A 26,143-nucleotide genomic window follows, 5' to 3' on the forward strand; every position below is an offset into this window, starting at 1 on the left:
TTTTTATTTTTAAAAAATTGGGATTAAAATTACATAACATTTGCCTTATTAACCATTTTTAAATGTATAGTTCAAGGCATTAAGTACATTGACATTGTGCTATCACCACTGCTGTTTATCCATAGCAGATTCACAAATTTTGATGATTTTCTGAAAAATAGGAATTAAATATATTTTACTTAATATATGTAATTATTAATAAGTGTGAAACCTCATGTAAAGATCAGTTTAGTATTAGTTAACTTTTAGAGACAGCAAAGAAAAATAAAATGAATGTTAGGGATAGCTCTTGCATTAAATGTTAGGATTCCTATATGTGATTATTGTTAATATCTTAATATCAAGTTATATAGTTAAGCGTTGTGTCCCCACCCAAATCTTATCTTGAATTGTAATCCCCAGGTGTTGAGGGAGAGACCTGGTGGGAGGTGATTGGATCATAGGTCTGGTTTCCTCCCTGCTGTTCTCATCGTAGTGAGGGATTTCTCACAAGATCTGATGGTTTTATAAATGGCAGTCTCTTCTGGGCTTTTCTCTCTCTTGATGCCATATGAAGAAGGTCCTTGCTTCGCCCTCACCTTCTGCCGCCTCCCCAGCCATGTGGACCTGTGAGTCAATTAAACCTCTTTTCTTTATAAATTACCCAGTCTTGAGTGGTATCTTTATAGCAGTGTGAAATACATCAAGACTCTTTTTTTTGGGGGGGATAGATAATCATTTCATAGAATGGTAAAATCTGGGAAAATGTGATTCCATAGGCAAACATTGCCTTATGAAAAAAATTTTGAGACATACCTAATGTGTAAAGATGGCCATAATAGAAGTAAATTATTAGATGTTGCTTGGGAAAATATATTTCAAAAGAAAAAAGATACTGAATAACAAGGAGACAAATTAATGGTATCCAGTGTTTGGGGCTTTGCTCAAAATGAGAATATGCATTTTAGGCCAGGCACGGTGGCTTAAGCCTGCAGCCCCAGCACTTTGGAAGGCCAAGGTGGGAGGATCACTTGAGGCCAGGTATGGGCAACATAGCAAGTCGCCATCTCTACCAAATATTAAAAAACTAGCCGGTCATGGTGGCAGGTGCCTGTAGTCCTAGCTACTCGGGAAGCCGAGGTGGGAGGATCGTGTAAGCCCAGTGAGCTATGATGATCATGTCACTACACTCCAGCATAAGTTTCTGGATTCTCTAATAATTATAGCCAACATTTTTTGAACCTTTGCTATATGCCAGGCATTTGCACTTGCATTTCTCTCTCTTTTTTTTTTTTTTGAAACAGAGTCTTGCTGTCTTGCTCAGGGTGGAGTGCAATGACTGGATGTCGGGCTCATTGCAACCTCCTCCTCCCGGGTTCAAGCGATTCTCCTGCCTCAGCCTCCTGAGTACCTGGGATTACAGGTGCCCACCACCACGCCCAGCTAGTTTTTGTATTTTTAGTAGAGATGGAGTTTCACCATGTTGGCCAGGCTGGTCTCGAACTCCTGACCTCAAATGATCCTCCCGCCTTGACTTACTACAGTGCTGGGATTACAGGTGTGAGCCACCGTGCCTGGCTGCATTTCTCTTTTAATACAGCAGTGATATGAAGAAACTGAATCTTGGGTTGTTCAAAGTCATGTAGTTGGTGCTGGTTTTTCAACCAGGTGACTCTGCAGTTGGAGCTCTTAATCACCATGTCATATTGTTTGTTTTAATAAAGTGTAAGTTTTAATAAAGCAACATCCTAGATTATTAACCATGTATGTTTATTTGAATATAAAATATTAGAAAATAATTTAACTCATACTACATATTTTATTTTGTGAAGTTTCATAGTGTAAAATAAAAGCAAGGATATGCTGGGCATGGTGGCTCATGCCTGTAATGCCAGCATTTTGGGAGGCTGAGGTGGGTGGGTCATTTGAGGTCAAGAGTTTGAGACCAGCCTGGCCAACATGGTGAAATCCCGCCTCTAACACAAAATGCAGAAATTAGCCAGGTGTGATGGTGGCGGTGGCAGTGGCGGCACACACCTGTAGTCCCAGCTACTTGGGAGGCTGAGGCAGGAGAATCGCTTGTACCTAGGAGGCAGAGGTTGTGGTGAGCTGAGATTGTGCCACTGTACTCCAGCCTGGGTGACAGAGTGAGAACCTCTCTCAAAATAAATAAATAAAATAAATAAATAAATAAATAAATTAAAAGCAAGATAATTTTAAGAAAATTCTCTAATGTGTAAAATTAAAGATGTTGTTTTCCTGCAGACATCATTGTGACTTAAGGTTAAAGATTTTAGCCATGCATGTTGCTTAAACTATACAGTGCACATGATTGAATGTTACTCTTGTAAATAACATTTTTCAAGCATGAGAAGTCCTAAACCTTCAGTGGCTCCCCATTGACTGTCTATACAGAAAATGAGCAAACTGCTTAACCTAGGTTTTAAAGGGGTCAGCTATTCCAGCTTTCCCTTTCTCAACTCTGCAGGTTTTTGTTTCATGAACTGAATTTGTCATATCCACTTCTGTGCTTCTGTTCATGGCTTCTTTCTGTTTGAAATACCCTGCCATCTTCTGCTTCTCTATTTCTGCTTTCTAGTTTATCCCTTTTTCTTCCCAGCATTTTCCTTCTTCTGAACTCTAAATCCTTCATTAGGTGCTGTGTATATCCTACCTTGTTTTGTTTAGTTGTTTACCCAACTAGATAGGTCTTTTGATGGAAATGGCTGTTGCTGGTGCTTTTTTGTAGTTAGTGTCATATACACAAAGATCTCAATAATTGCTTGCTGGTAAAGAGGATAAGCCATATATGCAGTCTCAGTAATGTTGCTTAATTAACATTTTCATTTTGTTCATCCTGTCTCATAAATCTCATTTATAATCTGAAAATATATATTCTTGCTTAAAATATTTTGGTGTTTAATTTCATCATGAAATGAAAGACTCTCTAAAAGAAAAAAAACTATATTTTGTATTGATTAGCAAAAACAGCAAAAAATGTACAATCATATTAATATGTGAATTTTTAGAAATGAATATTCTCTTGACAGTTGAGATATTTAATTATCCTTACTTTATATTGGTTCTGAAAATATATTCTTTCTTTTTTTTTTTTTTTGAGACAGTCTTGCTCTGTCACCCAGACTGGAGTCCAGTGGTGTTATTTCAGCTCATTGCAACCTCTGCCTCCCAGGTTCAAGTGATTTTCATGCCTCAGCCTCCTGAGTAGCTGGGATTACAGGCATGTGCCACCACGCCTGGCTAATTTTTGTATTTTTTGTAGAGGTGGAGTTTCACCATGTTGGCCTGGCTGGTTTCGAACTCCTGGCCTCAAGTCATCTGCCCTCCTCAGCTTTCCAAAGTGCTGGGATTACAGGTGTGAGCCACCATGCCTGGCTGAAAATATATTCTTTATAGTTGTGAATTATACTTTCTAAGTTTGGAATGTACATGGAGAAAGCATTTAAGTTTAGTTTTTTTGTGCTGTTACTGTTTTTCTACTTCCAACTCTATTTAAAAATTTTAAACTGTGAGAATTTGCTTCCCCATTTGATACTTTATCTTTTCCTCATCCATTGTTCAGCTGTGGAGTACTAATCTTAAGGGAAACATTTATTAAAAGTAATTGTAATTAAATTAGCTGGGTATAGTGGTGCACATCTGGAATCCTAGCTACTCGGGAGGCTGAGGCAGAAGAATCACTTGAATCTGGGAGATGGAGGTTACAGTGAGCTGAGATTGTGCCACTGTATTCCAGCCTGGGTAACAGAGTCAGACTGTCTCAAAAAAGCAAAGAAAAGAAAAAGGAAATTTACTATATTAAGAGTCTTAGTTGGAATTAAAATTTCATATTCATAATTTATGGGCCACTTGAAGAGAAAGTGATTTGTATGTACAGTCCAACTCTGGACATTGTGGGTTCTTTTTTAATTGTCTCTATATTTTTAATATATGAGTGTATTTTTTTAGTAATTTTTAGGAATATGACTTGTTAGCACTAATGCTTATTTGGACATCATTTTCAGCATTTTTGATTTTTGCCACATTTAAATGTATCAGAGTTTAGACTCCTTTCTTAGCTCATCATTAAAGTGTTCTGCTTCTTAGGAAGAAATGAAACTAGGACACTACTGTCTTTTTTTCTAGGTACACACTAATGGATGTAGAAGCTAAGTGCTGTACTCTTGAGATCTGGGTGGCACCTTCCATGTGTCTAGGAGATAGAGTATGGGTTCAAGAGAGTATGGGCTTTTACTTAACTGGTCCCCAAAAGTCCCAAAATGTTTATATATTGCCGGCTGACTCCTGACTGTCACAAAGATCAGGAAATGAGAATTTTTTTCAAACTCTAGTTTTGTCTAAAGGAGCTTTGTCCCAGGAGAATACATAATTTAGGTGTCATCCTACTTACCAAACTGGTGTTCATGTGTATTTCTTTTTAAATAATTCTTTTACATTAGTTTTACTTTCCTTTTGCAGACTAAGTAGGAATAAACGTTGTTTATTTATTTGTTTTTTTTTTTTGAGATGGAGTTTTGTTCTTGTCACCCAGGCTGGAGTGCAGTGGCACGATCTTGGCTCACTGCAACCTCTGCCTCCCAGTTTCAAGTGATTCTCCTGCCTCAGCCTCCCGAGTAGCTGGGATTACAGGTGCCCGCCACCACGTCCTGCTGATTTTTTGTATTTTTAGTAGAGATGGGGTTTCATCATGTTGGCCAAGCTGGTCTCAAACTCCTGACCTCAGGTGATCCACTTGCCTTCGTCTCTCAAAGTGCAAGGATTACAGGCATGAGCCGCTGCGCCCCACCAATTTTTTAAAAATTTTCATGTTATTTCTCTTACGGTTTAAGAAAAGAATCAGCAGATTACCCCTTAGAACTTTTATGATTTTACTACCAGTTTTTTTTTTGTTTGGTTTTTTGGTATTTTTAGAGATGTATTTTCGCTCTTGTTGCCCAGGCTGGAGTGCAATGGCGCGATCTTGGCTCACTGCAACCTCTGCGCCTCCCCCCAACCCTGGCGCCCCCGGGTTCAAGCGGTTCTCCTTCCTCAGCGTCCCAAGTAGCTGGGACTACAGGCGCATACCACCACTCCCGGCTAATTTTTGTATTTTTAGTAGAGACAGGTTTTCACCATGTTGGCCAGGATGGTCTCCATCTGTTGACCTCGTGATCCACCTGCCTCAACCCCCCAAGAATGCTGGGATTACAGGCGTGAGTCACCATGCCCGGCCGCAAATGTTTTAATTTTTACTTAGAAGCAAATTTGAGTCATTGGAAAAGTATATAACACCTTAAATATTCATTACATAAACCATCTTGTCAGGGGTAAGTACCTTGGTTTTCTTAAATAAGTATATTTTGAATGTAAAACTGAAAGTGTGATTTTCCAACCAGTATATTATAGTAATTGGCATTAAGTGTTGCACATTTAAATTATTAACTGCAAATGATGTCATAAATTGATCTAACTTTGTTGATTATCAGGCGAAAACATGGTGAATAAAGGAAGTGCCTCTGTTTTTGTATTACAGAGGAAGTTAGCATGTTTTGTGAATATCCATGATATTAAACTGTTACAAAAGATTGGAGGGGGGAGGGAGGGAGGGAGGGAGCGAGCAAGAGAGAAACAATTAGCAGTTTCTGCTTTAACTAATTTTTTATTTTTATCATACTTATGAACTCCCGTAAACTGAAGATTTGTCTAAATTGTCTTTTTTCTTTGTTGGTTTTATTGAGGTGAAATTCATATAATACAAATTAGCAATTATAATGTGTGTATTTCATTGACATTTAATACATTCACAATGTTGTGCAACTACCACGTGTATCAAGTTTCAGAACATTTTTCTAACTCCAAAAGAAAACCCCTATTAAGCAGTCACTCTCCTTTTCCTCCTCTTATCCCCCATAAACCACAAATCTGCTTTCTGTCTCTATGGATTTACCTATTTTGGATATTTTACATAAATGAAATGGTACTGTATGTGACTTCTTGTGTCTGGCTTCTTTCACTTAGCATGGCACTTTCAAGGTTCATTCATATCGTAGCATATATCAGTACTTCATTCTTTTTTATGACTGAATAATACTTTATTGTATGTATATAACAAATTTTGTTTATCCATTTATCTGCTGACAGACATTTCAAAAGACTGTTGCACCTTTTGGCTTTTGTGAATAGTGCTGCCATCACTATTTGTGTACAGGTATCTCTGTTTAAATACCTGCTTTTAACTCTTTTTTTTTTTTTTTTTCTTCCCGAGACAGAGTCTTGCTCTGTCACTGAGGCTGGAGTGCAGTGGCATGATCTTGGCTCACTGCAACCTCCGCCTCCCGGGTTCAAGCAATTCTCTTGCCTCAGCCTCCCAAGTAGCTGGGATTACAGGCACCCACCACCACACACGGCTAATTTTTGTATTTTTGGTAGAGACGGGGTTTCACCATGTTGGCCAGGCTGGTCTCGAACTCCTGACCTCAGGTAATCTACCCACCTCGGCCTCCCAAAGTGCTGGGATTACAGGCATGAGCCACTGTGCCCAGCCTGTTTTTAATTCTTTTAGATATATACCTAAGAGTGGAATTGGTGGGTCAGTGGCAATTCTGTGTTCAACTTCTTTAGGAACCGACCAACTTTTCCACAGTGACTGCACCATTTTAGAGTCCTACCAGCGATATATGAGGATTCTAGTCTGTCTCTTAGCTGTCACTTGCCATTTTCCCTTTTTTAAAAATAGCCATCCTAGTAGGTATGAAGTGGTAGCTCATTGTGGTTTGATTTACATTTCCATGATGGCTAAAGAGGATGATCATCTTTTCATGTGCTTATTGGTCATTGTATTTCTTCCTTGGAGAAATGTCTATTTAAGTCCTATGCCCTTTTTAAAATTGGATTGTCTCTTTTGTTGTTGAGTTGTAAGAGTTCTGTATATATTCTGGGTATTAATCCTGTATGTGATTTGCAAGTATTTCCTCCCATTCTGTAGGTTGTCTTAGCTTTCTTTTTGAGATGGAGTCTCACTCTGTCGCCTAGGCTGGAGTGCAGTAGCACGATCTTGGCTCACTGCAACCTCCATCTTCTGGGCTCAAGCAGTTCTCCTGTCTCAGCCTCCTGAGTAGCTGGGACTACAGGTGCACACTACTATGCCTGGCTAATTTTGGTATGTTTAGTAGAGAAGGGGTTTCACCATGTTGGGCAGGCTGGTCTAGAACTTCTGACCTCAAGTGATCCACCCACCTCAGCCTCCCAAAGTGCTGGGATTACAGGGGTGAGCCACTGCATTCGGCCCATACTATTCTCTTATCCTTTTCTGTAAGGTAATGTCTTTATTAAATTGGCTTTTAAGTAGAGCTTTTAATTTTTTGTTGTTGTTATATCATTTCTTAATTTGGTATGTTTTTGACACAGCCAACTTTGTTTCACTTGCTTCAGAAGGTGGGGAATTGAAAACGAATGAGTAATACAACATCCAAAAGTTACTTTGTACTGGATTTTCTGTGTATCAGTTCAAAGAAAGGTTCATCAGACCACCAGACCATCTCTCTGCTACAACAGTTATAGAAACATTTGAGAGATTATTATAAAAAAAAGTATTTCACATATAATTTTTTGTAGTGCTGTTCCTAGTCTGCACCTTTCTGAATCTTGTAGTATAAGGCACTTGATATAATTTTATATTATTGAATCTTCCACATGCTTGGTTTTAGTTATATTTCTTTTCGTTTTTTTTTTTTTTTTTTTTTTTTGAGACAGAGTCTCGCTCTGACGGCCAGGTTGGAGTGCAGTGGCACGATCTTGGCTCACTGCAACCTCTGCCTCCCGGGCTCAAGCAATTCTCCTGCCTCAGCCTCCCGAGTAGCTGGGATTATAGGTGTGTGCCACCACGCCTGGCTAAGTTTTATATTTTTAGTAGAGACGGAGTTTTACCATGTTGGCCAGGCTGGTCTTGAACTCCTGACCTCAGGTAATCCTCCCACCTCGGCCTCCCAAAGTGCTGGGATTACTGGTGTGAGCCACCTTGCCTGGCCTTAGTTGTATTTCTTTAAATTAGGTTTTTGTGCCTGTAGTTCCAGCTACTTGCAAGGCTGAGGTGGAAGGTTTTTTTGAGCCTAGGAGTTCTAGTTCAGCCTGGGCAACATAGCAAGACCCAGTCTCTAAAAATAATAATAAAAAATAAAAGGTTTAGGCTGGGCACGGGGACTCATGCCTATAATCCCAGCACTTTGGGAGGCCACAGTAGGAGGATCTCTTGAGTCCAGGAGTGCAAGACCAGCCTGGGCTACAAAAAAAACCAAATCATCTGGGCATGGTGATGCAAGCCTGTAGTCCTAGCTAGTTGGGAGGCTGAGTTGGGAGGATCACTTGAGCCCAGGAGGTCGAGACTGCAGTAAGCTATGATTGCACCACTGTACAACAGCTTGGGCAACAGAGCAAGACTCTTTTTCAAAAAAAAGGTTTATGCTTACATTTTTCTGGGTGACTGTGCCTATGTTAGGTTTATGCCTAAGAAAGAGGGCCTGCAATCTTTATAATTTAACAGCAAACATATCCTGCAAATGGTAAGAGATCCATATGAATGCATCAATGAGTAAGTTAAAACGTCTGAAAATGTAGCAACAGCAAAATATTAAGGTGGCTTTTGGAGAGAGTTAAACTCTTTTGGTCTAATTTGTAGGTAATTATGTGAAATATCTTTGTTTTATTTTGAGATGGAGTCTCGCTCTGTCACCCAGGCTGGAGTGCAGTGGTGTGATCTTGGCTCACTGCAACCTCCACCTTCTGGGTTCAAGCGATTTTCCTGTTTCAGCCTCCCACGTAGCTGGGATTTCAGGTGCCTGCCACCATGTCCAGCTAATTGGTCTATTTTTAGTAGAGCTTGCATGTTGGCCAGGCTGGTCTCAAACTCCTGACCTCAAGTGATCCCCCCACCTCAGCCTCCCAAAGTGCTGGGATTGCAGGCGTGAGCCACCGTGCTGGCTGAATATCTTTGAACCTGCAATGTTGTTAAAGTGGTCAGTGGTATTAATAAAAAGTGTTTTGCATATGCATTTGTGATTTTTTTTTTTTTTTTGCTTCATCCTGGTGGGAATGGTAGTGCATTTTGCGTGTCAATGAGAACTATACAGTTTGGTTAAGAAAAAGGTGATAACAGATAGTAAACCTGAGACTCATCAGGAAGCCAGGTTGTATAACAGTGTCTAACATAGAATAGGTGTTTAATAAATGTTTGATTCAATAAAAAACCATGAAACTGCTTGAGTAGTTGGCTAAAATATAAACGAGGGTGAGATCAACTAAATTAGAATTATGTCCTTTAAACAAGCTACATTTTCAAATACCATAATAAGATTACTGTAGCAAATGTAAAAGTGTTGTGAGATCACAGGGGCAGAATTGTCCCTCTGGAGAGAGGGCTATTGAAAATTATGAAAGAGAGGCCGGGTGCGGTGGCTCATTCCTGTAATCTCAGCACTTTGGGAGGCCGAGGTGGCGGATTGCTTGAGGTCAGGAGTTCAGACCAGCCTGGCCAACATGGTGAAACCCCATCTCTACTAAAAATACAAAAATTAGCAAGGTGTGATGGTGCATGCCTGTAATCCCAGCTACTCAGGAGGCTGAGACAGGAGACTTGCTTGAACCTGGGATGGGGAGGTTACTGTGAGCCGAGATGGCACCACTGCACTCTGGCCTGGGCAACAGAGCAAGATTCTGTCCCCATCCCCTGCCAAGAAAAAAGAGAAAAGTGAACTTGTGTTATATTTATTACAAAAGTAATTCAGGTACGTTATAGAAAATTCAGAAAATACCGCAGCCAGGCACGGTGGCTCACGCCTATAATCCCAGCATTTTGGGGGGCCAAGGCGGGAGGATTGCTTGAGACCAGACTGGGCAATATAGCAAGACCCCTTGTCTTAAAAAAAAAAAAAAGTTAGTTGGGTGTAGTGATGCACGCCTGTAGTCCCAGGTACTTGGGAGGCTGAGGTGGGAGGATTGCTTGTTTCCAGGAGTTTGAGGTTACAGTGATTGTGCCATTGCACTCCAGCCTGGGCAACAGAGAGAGAGAGCCTGTCTTAAACACAAACACACACACACACACACACACACCTAGAAAAGATTTAGAAAGTATAGATAAATATAAAGCTGAAATAAGTCACTTGTTATCCTAATGTAATCTTTTTTTAAACTTTTTTCTGTCTATAAAAATGAGATCATTATACATATATATGTGTGATATATATGTGTATATACACATGTGTGTATATATATACACACATGTATCACACATGTATAATGTGTACATATATACACATATATCACACATGTATATACATGTATATAATATATAAAGCAGCCTGCTTAAATCACTTACCAGTAAGTCTAACATGAGACTTGGTGCTGAAATATTGGAGATTAGGAATCCTGCCCGAAAGTTTCCTGTGTATTTAATATAGTCTTATTTATCAAATGGCCAGCTGGATATAGTGACTAGATTTTCCTGTGTATGGAATAGACATTATTGGGAAAATTGGTTTGTCCATATCATTTATTTAAAATCACATTATTAGTATTAATAATATATATTATGCACATACGGTAGTCTACTTACCTATTTGTTTGGTATTTTAAACTTCTTAGTTTATCAACCATTTTTTAAACTTTTACTTTAAAATTAACAATTTTATAAATATGCTGTAAACTGCATCAGGACTTTTAAAGTATTTTCTAGTTTATGAGAAGAAAGAGTTAAAAATGGAATGGAAATGTCTCTTTAGAGAACATATTTACTATCTAAAATTCTGTGATGTCCATCTATGATGGACAACAATGACAAATTTGAATGAAAACAAAAAAAATAGACATTGAATTGTGAAACAAATAGAACACTTAGTTTATATGTTAGGAATTTTTGGGAAAGCATGGAGATTGGAATGCAAGGATATGGAGTGAAGAGTAGTTTTGTTGTCAGGGAAACAATTGAAAGAAAAGGAGACCTCCTTTGTAATTAATCTGACACTTCTTGGGGGACTTGTCATTGTGTAGTTTGGTCACTAACAGAACAGAGGCTGCACATTAATTAACTGGAGGGTTTGCTACCAGGAGGTGTCCATAATACTGGAAATCTGCTCATACTATTAGTAGTGGCAAATAGTCCAGGATTTAGGGAATTCCGGGTCAGGATATCAGCATGAGAGCTCCTGAACATAGTTCTAGCATTCCATGGTGGAAGTGTTTGCAGTCAGCCCCATTTGGGTGTAGACATCTTTGGGCCCCTTGGTGTTAGTTGAAGCCAGAAGGAGCTCAGATCTGCAGATGCATCCTATTCCCATATTTCCCCTACAAAGCATTTTCATCATTCCTTTTTTTATAGATGAGGAAACTGGCTCAGACAGATGTTCATTGGTTTGAGAATGCTCCCAGAAATTCTGCTTCAGTCTTTCTGGGTCAGCCTTTGGAGAGTCTTAATTTTTATTAAGCACAGCAGCTAATTCTGTTCTATTTGGCTCTTGAACTACAGATTGAGACACACAGGTAGGACTCCTGACTTTTGGTTGGCCATTGTGAGTTTTTACTTCCATTTTTCTTTTTCTCCAGAAAAATGCTTACCCATCATTGTGAGTTTTGATTCGTATTATCTAAGTATGTTGGTCAGTCTCTCATTCTTCCAAGGCTTCAGATGACTCTCCAAGATAATATTTGAAGATAGAGGTCATAATAATTGCACAATAACTACTTTCTGTACTTTACATAAACAGTTTTTAAAAAATGCGTATCTTTGTTTAGTGGGGAAAAAACCTCCCACTAAACACAAACACACATTTTCAAAAATCTATTAAGTTTTACTAAGAAATTATACGTTTATTAGGCCGGGCATGGTGGCTCATGCCCTGTAGTCCCAGCACTTTTGGAGGCCAAGCTAGATGGATCACTTGAGCCCAGGAGTTTGAGACCAGCTTGGGCAACATCGTGAAACCTTGTCTCTACAAAAAATAATTAGCCAGGTGTGATGGTGTGTGCCTGCATTCCCCAGCTACTTAGAAGGCTGACATGGGAGGATTGCTTGAGCCCGGAGGTCAAGGCTGCAGTGAGTCGTAATTATGCCACTGCACTCCAGGCCAGGTGACACAGCAAGACCCTGTCTCAAAGAAAAAATTATACTTTTATTAAAAATAGTTACTGACTATTGGCCGGGAGTGGTGGCTCAGGCCTGTAATCCCAGCACTTTGGGAGGCTGAGGCGGGCGGATCACTAGGTCAGGAGATCGAGACATCCTGGCTAATATGGTGAAACCCCGTCTCTACTAAAAAATACAAAAAAATTAGCCAGGCGTGGTGGCGGGCGCCTGTAATCCCAGCTGCTCGGGAGACTGAGGCAGGAGAATGGTGTGAACCAGGGAGGCGGAGCTTGCAGTGAGCCGAGATGGCACCACTGCACTCCAGCCTGGGCGACAAAGCGAGACTCCATCTCCAAAAAAAAAAAAAATACTGACTATTGACTGGTAAATGATTGGGACCTATTAATATTTCTCACACAGCAATTTTTATTTAATGAAATTATGTCAATAACTACAAAACAGTTTAGTATGGATTACTATTTCTGTCCTTTATAGAACAAAGTCCTGTATTATCCTATATTTATACAAAGCTTTTTTAAATTATAAAAATACTTGGTTATTATAGAAAAAGCTTGAACGTATAGAGATGATGAAAGAAAGTATTCGTAATTTGACACCCCAGAATAATCACTGAAAGCATGTTGGTGTACATCATTTACAAATGTGGCAGTGTTTACTCAGGTTGTTTTCAACATAAATACAATATTATTTCCAAAGATTTTATTTTATCTCTCTTTTTATTTTTTTCATTTTTTTCTTGAGACAGAGTCTTGCTCTGTTACCCAGGTTGGAGTGCAGTGGTGCGATCTTGGCTCACTGCCACCTCCGCTTCAGCGGAAGTTCAAGCGATTTTCCTGCCTCAGCCTTCCAAGTAGCTGGGACTACAGGTGTGTGCCACCATGCCTGGCTAATTTTTTATTTTTGGTAGAAAGGGGGTTTCCTCATGTTGGCCAGGATGGTCTTGAACTCCTGACCTCAAGTGATCCCCCTGCCTTGGCCTCCCAAAGGGCTAGGATTATAGGCGTGAGCCACCGCGCCTGGCCAGACCTAGTTTTAATGGCAAATAGTTATTAAGGACAGAGTTCATACTTACTATTCGTCTTTCAGAAGGTGGCAGATCACCGAATAACCAGTAGTGGTAACTAACACTGGCTGGTAAGTGAGAACTTAGTAAAATTCTGTTCATCCTAAAATAAGTCTCTATTTAAACAGTGGAGGTATACAGAGCCATTTTTGTAATGTATTATGTGGGAATGAAGGGATGGTATTTGGAAAGAGGCGCTAACTGCATGTAGACTTGTGAGAATTTTTGCTAGTTTTCTCACTTTTTGAATGAGGAGATTGGGCCAGTTGAGCTCTTGTTTGTTTAGTACTTTAGGAAAGGGTGGAAAGAGTTGGCTTTTAGCAAACATATGTTTAATATGTGTTATTCCATTTAATGCTTAACCACTCCATATAAAGTAAGTGTTTTATCCTCATTTAAAAAAATTTAATTTTATTTTATTATAAGTTCTAAGGTACATGTGTAGGATGTGCAGGTTTGTTGTAAACGTATGCCATGGTGGTTTGCTGCACCTGTCAACCCATCACCTCGGTATTAAGCCTGGCATGCATTAGCTATTTTTCCTAATGCTCTCCCTCCCACAACCCCCTGACAGGCCACAGTGTGTGGTGTTCCCCTCCCTGTGTCCATGTGTTCTCATTGTTCAGTTCCTACTTACAAGTGAGAACATGCAGTGTTTGGTTTTCTGTTCTTGCATTAGTTTGCTGAGGATAATGGCGTCCAGCTTCATCCATGTCCCTGCAAAGGACATAATCTCATTCCTTTTTATCCTCATTTTTATAGATGAGGAAACTGAAACTCAAAAGAGTTTTGTTTAGGTCACATACCCAGGTATTTCTGGCTTTATCTTCATTTCTTTCCCTTACATTTACTTTGTTCTCATTTATAATATTCTTTCCAACTCTAAAATTGTGGTTCTATAATAGTGGAAAAAACACTGTAATGAACCCTCATTTACCCCATTTACAAGATTGTTATCCTATGGCCGACTTGTTTCATCTGTACCCCTTTATAGTTGCCTCCCAGCGTTAGTTTCTCCCACCACATTACTTTGACACAGAACTCACCATTCCCTCCCTCCCTTCCTCCCTCCGTCTCTCCTTCCCTCCTTCCCTCCTTCCCTCCTTCCCTCCTTCCCTCCTTCCCTCCTTCCCTCCTTCCCTCCTTCCCTTCCCTTCCCTTCCCTTCTCTTCCCTTCCTTCCCTCCCTTTTTTCCCTCCCTTTCTTCCCTTCCTTCCCTTTCTTTCCTTTCTTTCTTTTTTTGATGGAGTTTCGCCCTTGTTGCCCAGGCTGGAGTGCAATGGTGCGATCCTGGCTCACTAAAACCTCTGCCTCTCCGGTTCAAGCGATTCTCCTGCCTCATCCTCCCAAGTAGCTGGGATTATAAGCATGTGCCACCACTCCCGACTAATTTTGTATTTTTAGTAGAGACAGGGTTTCATTATGTTGGCCAGACTCGTCTCAAATTCCTGACTTCAAGTGATCCACCCACCTCAACCTCCCAAAGTGTTGGGATTACAGGGGTGAGTCACCGCACCCAGCCTCACCATGTCATTTCATCTGCAGACATTTCAGTATATAGCTTTAAAAGAAACTTCAACACCTGTGAAAAGAAGGGAATACAAATAAAAAAAGAAACTATTTTGTAAAAAGTTAAAACATAACCACAATACTATTATCACTGTAAAAACAACAATTCCTTCCTGTCTACTCAGTGATTTTTATTTAATTTTAATTTTAATTTTTATTATTTATTTATTTATTTGTTTTTTGAGATAGAGTTTCGCTGCTGTTGCCCAGGCTAGAGTGCAATGGCGGAATCTCGGCTCACCACAACCTCCGCCTCCCAGGTTCAAGTGATTCTCTTGCCTCAGTCTCCCAAGTAGCTGGGATTACAGCCATGCGCCACCACACCCGGCTAATTTTTTTGTGTTTTTAGTAGAGACGGGGTTTCTCCATGTTGGTCAGGCTGGTCTCGAACTCCTGACCTCAGGTAATCCACCCGCCTCGGCCTCCCAAAGTTCTGGGATTACAGGTGTGAGCCACCGTGCCCGGCCTACTCGGTGATTTTTATAATTTCTTTTTAAACTGCTTGAGATTCATGTAAGGCCCCATACATTTTAATTAGTTGGTATGTCTGTTAAGTCTTTAATCTACACATTTCACCTCTATCTCACTGTCTCGTCTTCTTGCATTAAAAAAAAAACTAAGTTTGTGTGTGTGTTTGTGTACATGTATGTGTATGTATAAAGAAACTGGGTTTTGACTTTCAGACATCCTCATACCGTGGAGACTGTGATGGTGTTCAACATTTTTCTGTCTCATGTATTTTATACAATTTGGTAATTTGATTTAGAGTATTACTGTCTAATATAACGTAAGCCATAAACTTAAGCCATATATAATTTGAATTTTTCCATATATACTTTTTTAAAAAGTGAAAAGAAATGGTAAAATTAGTTTGAATAATATTTTTATTTGACCCAGTATATCCACAATGTTATTATTTCAACATATAATCAACGAAATTAATGAAGTATATTGCATTCTTTTTTTGGTATGAATCTTAGAAATTTGGTGTGTATTTTATACTTACAGCACATCTCAGTATTAGCCACATTTCAAGTACCCAGTAGCAGTATGTGGCTAGTGACTCCTGTATTGAACAGCACAGATTTAGAGAACTGATCAGTCAGGCCTTTTGTTTTTATGTCAGGAAACAGAGAATGCCTGACTCTCTTGGTGTGGTGTTATTGGCAGCCATTCATGAACATTGTTTTTATCTATTGATTTATTAGGGCTTGCAAAGTGGTGATATTTTATCCTTCTACCTTCATTTATTATCTATAATACTTATCTAAAGGAATACTTCCCAACCTTGACTATTTGGTCACACCCCCGTCACCCGCCAAAAAACCCTATGCAGTTCGTATAGAAAAAGGATAAATAATGCTTGACCTTTTTCTTTTATTTACCAGTTTTCCAAATAATGAATTTGTTTCCTACCATTGTCCAAAAGTAACTGGGGAATATTTTGTTTTCAGCTGTCATAGATATTTTAGCTTTCTTGCTTCTTGGAATATTAGTCAGTGTCCTTCAGAGAAACAGAACCAGTAGGGTATGTGTGTCTACACCTTTATAACTATATTTGTATCTATATCTATTTATATCCCTATCTGTAGATCTGTTTATCTTCAAAATAGAAAGAGATTTATTTGGAATTGACTCATGCCATTATGGAGGCTGACAAGTGCCAAGATGTGCAGTCGGCAAGCTGGAGACCCAGGAGAGCTGACGGTGCGGTTTCACTTTGAGTCTGAAGCCCTAAGAAATGGGAGAGCTAATGGTGTAGTTAGAGACTGAGGATTGGTTGGTTGACCCAAGACCTAGGAAGAGCCAATATTTCAGTTTGAAGTTGAAGGCAGAAGAAATCTGATGTTGTTGCTTGAAGGCTTAGTCAGGAGGAATTAGTTCTCTCTTACTTGGGGGAGGGTCAACCTTTTTGTTTTAGGCAGGCCTTCAACTGATGAGGTGGGGCCTACCCACATTAGGGAGGATAATCTGCTTTACTTAGTCTACTGATTGAAATGTTAATCTTATCTAGAAATACTCTCACAGTTACATCCAGAAAAATGCTTGACCAAATGTCTGGGCACCCTCTGGTCCAGTTAAGTCAACACATAAAATTAACTGTCACATCCAGGCTCATTTTGTACATTTCCTGCCCTAAATATTGTTGTCAATTAATGAATGCCCTTTGATGATACTTTTGATGATGGAAACACTTTGAGGTTCATACTTTTCAAAGCTTTACTTTTAGTGTTTTTTCATTTGGAAAGGTGTAATTTCTTAAAAGTGATTACATTATCTTATACTTAATTTTTAGATGCCTTTTCTCACTTTTGGGAAAGAGGTTTTTGGTGTCCACTCTGTCACTGTCATATTGATGTTTGTTTCTGATAAAGTGCTTGAGAGAAGCATAGAATTAAAACTTATAGCACAGAGTCATACCTAGTAAAATGGATACACGTGGCTTATAGTTATCTCTCTCTCTCTTCGTTTCTTTTCTTTTTGTTTTTTTTGGCAGAGTCTCACTCTGGTTGCTCAGGCTAGAGTGCAGTGGCATGATCTTGGCTCACTGCAGCCTCGACTTCCCTAGGCTCAGGTGATTCTCCAACCTCAGCCTTCTGAATAGCTGGGATACAGGTGCATGCCACCACACTCAGCCAATTTTTTGTGTTTTTAGTAGAGATGGGGTTTCACCACTGTGTTGCCCAGGCTGGTCTCGACCTCCTGGACTCAGTCCTCTCGCCTCGGCCTCCCAGAATGGTGGGATTACAGGTGTAAACCACCATTCCTGGCCATTCTTTGTATCAACCTGAACAATTTTACCTCTTAGTCTAACAACAGAATTACAGACACAATTGAGTTTATCCTCTTCATTCTTTTTTACAGAAAAGGAAATAGAGGGCCAGATCTAGTTATTGGGGATGACTTGGTCTTAGAGTCGTCAGCATGCTATAGTGGGAGTTCAGAGCCAGACTAAAATGGCTCAGATTCTTAGCATTGCCATTTACTAGTCATGTGACCTTGAGGAAACTTGATTTTTTTTGGTTTATTTATAAACTACAGATAATAACTATGTCATAGGATTACTGTGACAGTTAACCAGGATAACTTTTTTTTTTTTTTTTTTGAGTCAGGGTCTCACTTTGTCACCCAGGCTGCAGTACGGTAGCATGATCTTGGCTCACTGCACCCTCTGCCTCCCAGGCACAAGTGATCCTCCCACCTCAGCCTCCTGAGTAGCTGGGACTATAGGTGTGTGTAACCATGCCTAGGTAGTTTTTTTTTTTTTTTTTTTTTTTTTAAATTTTTTGTAGAGACAGAGTCTCACTATGTTGCCCAGGCTGGTCTTGAAATCTGGAGCTCAAGCAATTCGCCTGCCTAGGCCTCCCAAAGTGCTGGGATTATAGGCGTGAGCCACCATGGCTGGCCCAAGATAAAATATTTTAAAGAACCCAGTAGTGTGCCTGACACATTGTAGGTACACTGTAAATTTTGTTTTTTTAATGTCCTCCCAGATTGCAGTTTTTTTCTGGCGTATTGTTGCCTCTTTTTTTTTTTTTTTTTTTTGATGGAGCCTTCCTTTTACCAGGCTAGAGTGCAGTGGTGTGATCTCGCTCACTGCAACCTCTGCCTCCCAGGTTCAAGCAGTTCTCCTGCCTCAGCCTCCTGAGTAGCTGGGATTATAGGCACTCGCCACCACACCCAGCTAATTTTTGTATTTTCAGTAGAGAGGGGGATTCCCCATGTTGGCCAGGCTGGTCTCGAACTCCTGACCTCAAGTGATCTGTCCGCCTTGGCCTCCCAAAGTGCTGGGATTACAGGCGTGAGTCACTTGGCCTCTTGCCTCCTTTTTGAATTTAACATCAAATATATCTAAATTAGCTGAAAATAATATGCTTTTCTTATATTTGTTACTTTGTTTATAGTATTTGCTTAGCAAACTTTTTTCCTTAATAGACTAAAAAAATTTGGTCGTTTTCTGAATTTTTCTGGATGACAGTTACTGAAATTTAAATTGAGAAGATTTGGCCGGCCTGGTGGCTCACACCTGTAATCCTAGCACTTTGGTAGGCTGAGGCGGGCAGATCACTTGAGGTCAGGAGCTCAAGAGCAGTCTGACCAACATGGGGAAACACTTTCTCTACTAAAAATACAAAAATTAGCCGGGTATGGTGGTGGGTGCCTGTAATCCCAGCTACTTGGGTGGCTGAGGCACAAGAATTGCTTGAACCCCGGAGGTGGAGGTTGCAGTGAGCCGAGATCACACCACTGCACTCCAGCCTGGGTAATAGAGTGAGACTCTAAATAAATAAATAAATAGAGAAGATTTTACTTTTCATATTGAAGTACTTTATCCAAAGTAACTTTTGTTATTATATCCTAATTTATTGTAATTATTGAATATTAATTACAAATAGTTCTTAATCATATTTTGTGTGTTAGCAGGGTACAGTGTAATTATTTTCATGCTTGTGTTTTGCTACAGTAAACAGGATAGTTTAGAAAGCTATAATTAATAGATGTTCAAAAGTTGCTTTGATGTCCTTAGATAAAAGCTATGCTTCCAACACCAAATGCTAGTATTTTTAATTATCATTCTCCTTTTTAATTTGAAATAATGGCTTGAGTACTGTAGTGCTAGCTCCAGGATTCTTAGCCTGTATTGTTTAATGTGAATGTGCAGAAAATATTTTAGAATTTTTTTTTTTTTTTGAGAGAGGATCTTGCTCTATCACCCAGGCTGCAGTGCAGTGGCGTGATATCAGCTCATTGCAACTTCTGCCTCCTGGGTCCAAGAAGTTCTCATGCCTCAGCCTCCCATGTAGCTGGGGCTACAGGCACGCGCCGCCACACCCGGCTGATTTTTGTATTTTTAGCGAGGCTGGTCTTGAACTCCTGGCCTCAAGTGATCCGCCCTCCTGGGACTCCCAAAGTGCTGGGATTATAGGCATGAGCCACCACACCAGGCCAGAAATGATTAACATTTATCTTTCAAAAAATGCACTTTTAGATTCAGGTTGTTTGTTATTTGAGTGCAGTTGCAGAAGCATGTTGTCAGATACTTGAATACTGACTTTCCCGTGACATTAATAGATAGCTTTCTTTGTTGTGAGGTATAAAAATACAATTGCTGATGCCCAAGGTTGTGTTTCATAAGGTAAATGAATTTTATTTGAGGTTCTGTAGACTTCAAATTGGGAGATCCTCGAGGTGATGAAATAGGAAATTTAACTACCTTCATTTTTTTTTGGAGTAGCTTTCATTTGCTTTCTCCATTTTCTTGTACCTCATCTTGTCTGTTAACTACTTGTAAATGCAACTTTTACCTGCAACCCCTGAAAAGTAACTGCTCAAAGGCTCCCAATTTCTCTTAATCACCAAAATCAATTGATTGGCTTTTTTTTTTTTTTCAGTTCTCATTGTGCTTATTCATTAGAGAGAGTTGGATTCTGTTAATCTTCATGAAGGATCTCATCTCTTTGCTTTCCTTGTACTGTATCTTCTCTTTATCTCTTGAGCTGCACCTCTTTTCCCTTCCTTATTGGCCCAACTTCTTACTTCTATGCCCAAGTACCTGTATCTCAGGACTCACTTTTTCTAACATTTCTATTGTCATCATCATCAGTCAGTTCACGTTCAGATGGCTCTTATGCATTCTTTTGTCTTTACCACCTTAATTAAATGATTCTGAAATCTCTTGATCCCTTTTCCTGCACTTAAGGCTCTTACTCTTACTAATGGGAATCTTCACCTGGTTGCTTTGTTGTCTCCTATAACTTTTGGTGTGTCCGAAATCAAAGTCTTTATCTTAGAACAAACTTCATGGCCTTCCTTGATCTTGTTATTGGTACTGGTATTATTATTCATCTAGGCCCATTTTAATAATCATTGATTCTCTTATCCCCCTTCAATGTATTTAGGCACACAGTTCTAGTCTAACTTTGATTAACACAGTTTGGGCTGGGCATGGTGGCTCATGCCTGTAATCCCAGCACTTTGTGAGGCTGAGGCAGATGGATTGGTTGAGCCCAGAAGTTTTAGACCAGCTTGGTCAACATGGTGAAACCCCATCTTTACCAAAAATAAAAAATTAACCAGGTGTAGTGTAGCATACCTGTGGTCCCAGCTACTCAGGAGGCTGAGGTAGAAGGATGGCTTGAGCCAGGGAGGCGGAGGTTGCACTGAGCTGAGATTGTGCCACTGCACTCCGGCCAGGGTGATAGAGCTAGAGCTTGTCTCAAAACAAAATGAAACAAAACAAAACAAAACACCACACACAGTTTGGAGGATGGTGGTTTTTACAAAATTGAGGTTAGTTGATTGGTTATTTACTTAATTCATTTGCTGATTTGGCCTAAGAGCAGGAGGAGGTTCTTATTTCTTAAATAGAAGTTTTTTGGGGACTATGGTTGAAAAGAAAGTGCCATGGCATTGTAGAATCCTTTTAAAGTTGCTGGTGCTTGGGCATGACAGGCTCTGACCTTTTCTGTTATGATTTCCTGTTAGTTGGAGAGGTACCACTTCAATCCAGGCACCTTTTTTACATTAACACATCTGCTTCAGCGTCAGGCAGTTCATTCCAAAGGGAATGAACTGGAAATCATATCAGAAAAGGTCAGAGCCTCAGTCATGCTCAAGCACCAACAACTTTAAAAGCAAAGTGTTTGGCAGAGTGGATACACACATACAACTCAACTTTTATGGACTGTGCCTTTCGTTTCCAAACTTAGTTTTCCCCCTAATTTATCAATATCAGAACCCTCTGGAAAGTCTTTTATTGTGATGGGTGTTATATCTGATTACCTTTTTTTATTCCCCTGCACATCTGAAACCTGGCATGCCCATTTCCCATCACTCAGTCAACAGTAGACATGTTTCTTGGCCAGTTATAAGGGCAGAGGTTGCTGGGATTCTTTTTTGTGCATCTTATGGTTGCTAAATCAGAAACTTTTTAGATGGATGAGCTGGCACTTGCAGTACTAGTGCTTGGTAAAAGAAGGAAACAGACCTCAACATGCCACAACAAATGCGCAAAACCAAAAATTGTATCACATTATAGTTAATTACTTCAGAAGGCAATTTAACTTATCTAGATTATCTGTAAATGCTGACAAAGTCAGAGTGGAGAATAGCTCAAGCCCTTGCTAGACAAATAAAACTGTTGTAACTGTTAATTTTGTTCATTAGAGAAGAATTATGAAGAAAGATATTAATAAGGTGTTTCATGTCTTGACTGTTCTCTAGATGGTTCTTTTCTAGAGTATTTCCATGTTCTCTGCTTCTTTCTACCAGATATTTGGTGATGGATATCGTACTTAGGAAAGTAAAGTAAAAGGAGGAAGTTCCTTTTTGCTAATAGGGAAACTTGGTCACAGTGGCCCACATATGTCTAATTACTGTAAACTATATGTTATTTGTTAAATAACAATTCTTAAAAGTTTGGTTTTATGCATTTTAACCTAGATTGTTAATGTAGCTATTGTCTTAGGTTCAACAATGATTTGTTTTTAGCCAGGTTTAGCATTCAGAGGCCTTTTTCCACATCAGTAAACATATCCCACAGCATCATTGTTTATGACTTCATAGTATTCTGTTACATGATTGCACCATATTTTTTATTACTTAATTTTTTGATAGATAATACATGTACGTAGTGTAAAATACAAACGATCTGAAAGAGTATACAGTGAAAAGCAAAGTGTCTCTCTTTGTTCCCTTTTCAGGAGGCAGTAACTGTTACACATTTCTTTCTTTTCTTTTTTTTTTTTTTTTTTTTTTTTTGAGACAGAGTTTTGCTTTTGTTGCCCAGGCTGGAGTGCAATGGCACGATTTCAGTTCACCGCAATCTCCACCTCCCTGGTTCAAGTGATTCTCCTGCTTCAGCCTCCCGAGTAGCTGGGACTACAGGCATGCGCTACCACACCCAGCTAATTTTTGTATTTTTAGTGGAGATGGGGCTTCACCATGTTGGCCAGGATGGTCTCAATCTCCTGACCTTGTGATCCGCCTGCCTCGGCCTCCCAAAGCGCTGGGATTAGAGGCGTGAGCCACTGTGCCTGGCCTACACATTTCTTTTGTGTTCCTCCAGAGATATTCTACATAAATACAAACCAATACATAATCATGTATGATATATATGCACACACAAAAATGGCAACGTATTGTACCTTCTGTTGTGTATAATGCTTGTTCTTCCCCCTCAATTAAAAGATGTTCCATAGAGGTTCATAAAATTTTGCTTCATTGTTTTCTGGTTGCTTAATATTCCGGTTTATGAGTCTGCCATAATTTATTTAACTAGTTTATTTTTGACTATTCAATTTTCAGATTGTTTGTTCTGTCAGTTCACCCATGTGCAATCATTACAGCCTCTCTTACTACATTTTACATGGTGTCATCCACTGGGCTTGATTTGCTTCTCCTGATCAAACTGTGAGTGAAAGCTCTTACAGAAGGAAATTTGTATCACACTGAATAGGGTGAGACAGTGCTTAATGTTTACAGATCTGTTTTGTGGTAGAAATATATGAAAAATAAAAATTCTAACTTTTCATTTTCTCCTAAGAAACTTCTTTTTTTTTTTTTTTCCAAAGAAATTGCATAAGAAGTGCTACCTTGTGTGGGAAGTGTTATCCTAGTCCTGATTCTTTCCAGTCAGGCAGACTTACTTTATTTTTCCACAGATTATGTTTTTGTTTTAGGATTTGAGTACTGAATTATCCTGATTACTACTACTGACTAATATTAAACTCCAAAAAATGAAGAAAAAAGAAATATGCTAGCTGAATTTGGAAGGAAATAATGATTTCTGTTTAGCTCTGTTTTAGGAAAGTACTGTCGACTCAACTTCAAGCATTTGTGTCACTTGAGGTGGTTGCTTTTTATGGTCTAGATTTATATTTCCCTCATTAGAGTACTGGACCCTTTTGTCAGAGGGTAAACATGGTGTTTTTGAAGCCTTCATTTAAATTGGAAATAGGAGCATGGAGAAATATTGGGGAGTTTTGAAATAAACATGGATGGCCGAGCATGGTGGCTCACGCCTGTATTACCAGCACCTTGGGAGGCTGAGGCTAGTGGATCACCTGAGGTCAGGAGTTTGAGACAAGCCTGACCAACATGGTAAAACCCTGTCTTTACTGAAAATACAAAATTAGTTGGGCCTAGTGGTGCATGCCTATAATCTCAGCTACTGGGGAGGCTGAGGCAGGAGAATCACTTGAACCCTGAATGTGGAGGTTGCAGTGAGCCGAGATCGCCCCATTGCACTCCAGCCTGGGCAACAAGAGCAAAACTCTGTCACACACACAAAAAAAAGAAATAAACATGGATATTTTTCAATTAGACTAGAACATTCTCATGAATTTTTGGACTAAAACAGAAGATTTTAAAAGATAATTTTGAGTTTAAGTATCACCTAGGGTCTAAGAGTCTGAGTTTTATTTTCTTCCCTTATCAGTGTTATTTGGAAAAGCTGGAGAGGAATTAATTGAAGTGAGTCTAAGAAACAAGGGGATTACTTAAGGCTTCAAAGTAGCTTGGAGGTAAAATTAATGTGTTTATTTATTGCTAATTTATAGATTATGTGATTTCTCAATTACACTGAAAAATCTCAGGTATAAACCTTCCAGGAGTCTTAGCTGCATTCACTGAGAATATAGCATGTGCAAATAAACTTCTTTAAGGCAGTGGGTCTCACGTTCATTTGTTTGTTTGTTTTTTGTTTTTTTTTTGAGACAGGGTCTCACTGCAGATTTGACCTCCTGGACTCAAGCGATCTTCCTGCCTCAGCCCTGGAGTAGTACTACAGGCATGCGCCACCACACCCGGCTAGTTTTTGTATTTTTTTGTGGAGATGGGGTTTCACCATGTTGCCCAGGCTGGTCTTGAACTCCTGAGCTCAAATGATCCTCCCTCTTTGGACTTTCAAAGTACTGGGATTACAGGCATGAGCCACTGCGCCCAGTCTCACATTTTAATGTGCAACGGAGTTTCCTGAAGAGGTTGTTAAAAATTCCTGGTTGCCATCCCAGAGATTGTAGTGGCACATCTCTGGGATAAAACCTAGGGATCTTTCTTTTTTTTTTTTTTTTTTTTTTTCAAGACAGAGTTTAGCTGTTATTGCCCAGGCTGGAGTGCAATGGCACGATCTCGGCTTACTGCAACCTCCGCCTCCTGGGTTCAAGCAATTCTCCTGTCTCAGCCTCCCGAGTAGCTGAGATTACAAGCGTGCGCCACTACGCTCAGCTAATTTTTTATCTTTTTAGTAGAGAAGGAGTTTCACCATGTTGGTCAGGCTGATTTTGAACTCCTGACTTCAGATGATCCGCCTGCCTCAGCCTCCCAAAGTGCTGGGATTACAGGTGTGAGCCACTGTGCCTGGCTGGGATCTTTCTTAAATAAACACATTATGTGATTCTGGTCTGTAGACTACTTTTTGACTATTATAGGAGTAAGAATTATGATTTTTTAAAAAATTTAATTTTTACAAAAATAGAGACAAGGTCTTGGTATGTTAAACAGGGGTCTCACTATGTTGACCAGGCTGGTCACGAACTTCTGGCTTCAAGTGATCCTCCCACCTTGGCCTTCCAAAGTGCTGGGATTACAGGCATGAGCCACAAAGCCTGGCCAAGAATTATGGTTTCTAAAAGGATGAAAAATCATACCCAATTAGTTAAAAAGATTTAAAGGCAGGAGTGTGTAAACATTTTCAGGATTGTGGGTAATTTAAAATAACACCATAGTGCAGCACAGTAAGCTTGGTGTTGAAATTGGTTTGTCTTCTGAGAAGACTGATAGATAGATATTAGTTGTTCCCTCTGTGTTAGTGATGGATAACTTGTGGCTGGCAAGAAGACTCAACAGTCTTGTGGCTATATGTGTCCCAAGTAGCATATAAATATCTTAGAAGTCAAAATACTTTTGTCTTAGAATTTAAGATGGCTTTGATTTTAAAAAATCAGAATATTTAATTTATTTTGAAATACCAAATATCAATGAAGAGTGGGACATTAGATTTTAATTTTAGCAAATGGGAACATGGGTTAAATGAGTTAATTTTTCAAAATATTTGAAGAAGAGTAGTGAGATTATGGCGAAGTAGGCCTTGTCATGCATCATTTTTAATGGATGCAGTTTTGGATAACATTTTGAATATATGTATCAAAATCTTATAAAGGGGCCGGGCACAGTGGCTCACACCTGTAATCCCAGCACTTTGGGACCCCAAGGCAGGCGGATCATTTGAGGTCAGGAGTTCAAGACCAGCCAGAGCAACATGATGAAACCCCATCTCTACTAAAAAATACAAAAAATGAGCTGGACATGGTGGTGCACATCTGTAATCTCAGCTACTCGGGAGGCTGAGGCAGGAGAATCGCTTGAACCCGGGAGGTGGAGGTTGCAGTGAGCCAAGA

General features: G+C 39.6%; 1 protein-coding gene across 4 annotated transcripts in view; it reads left to right on the forward strand.

Moving 5' to 3' along the window:
* MEMO1 (mediator of cell motility 1) overlaps positions 1-26,143 on the forward strand; it is a 143,074-nt gene that overhangs the window by 31,009 nt on the left and 85,922 nt on the right. Inside the window, exon 1 of one of the 4 annotated variants that reach the window (XM_054548249.1) lies at positions 16,342-16,451. The exons of the other annotated variants lie outside the window; for them this stretch is intronic. Coding sequence (XP_054404224.1) covers positions 16,391-16,451 — 61 coding nt within the window. The 5' untranslated portion in view covers positions 16,342-16,390. Of the gene's footprint in view, positions 1-16,341; positions 16,452-26,143 lie in introns of those variants that run through there. 4 annotated transcript variants of the gene reach the window in all.

The sequence above is a fragment of the Pongo abelii genome, chromosome 12 (genome assembly GCF_028885655.2).
Source record: "Pongo abelii isolate AG06213 chromosome 12, NHGRI_mPonAbe1-v2.0_pri, whole genome shotgun sequence".
In the NCBI taxonomy this organism is placed as follows: domain Eukaryota; kingdom Metazoa; phylum Chordata; class Mammalia; order Primates; family Hominidae; genus Pongo; species Pongo abelii.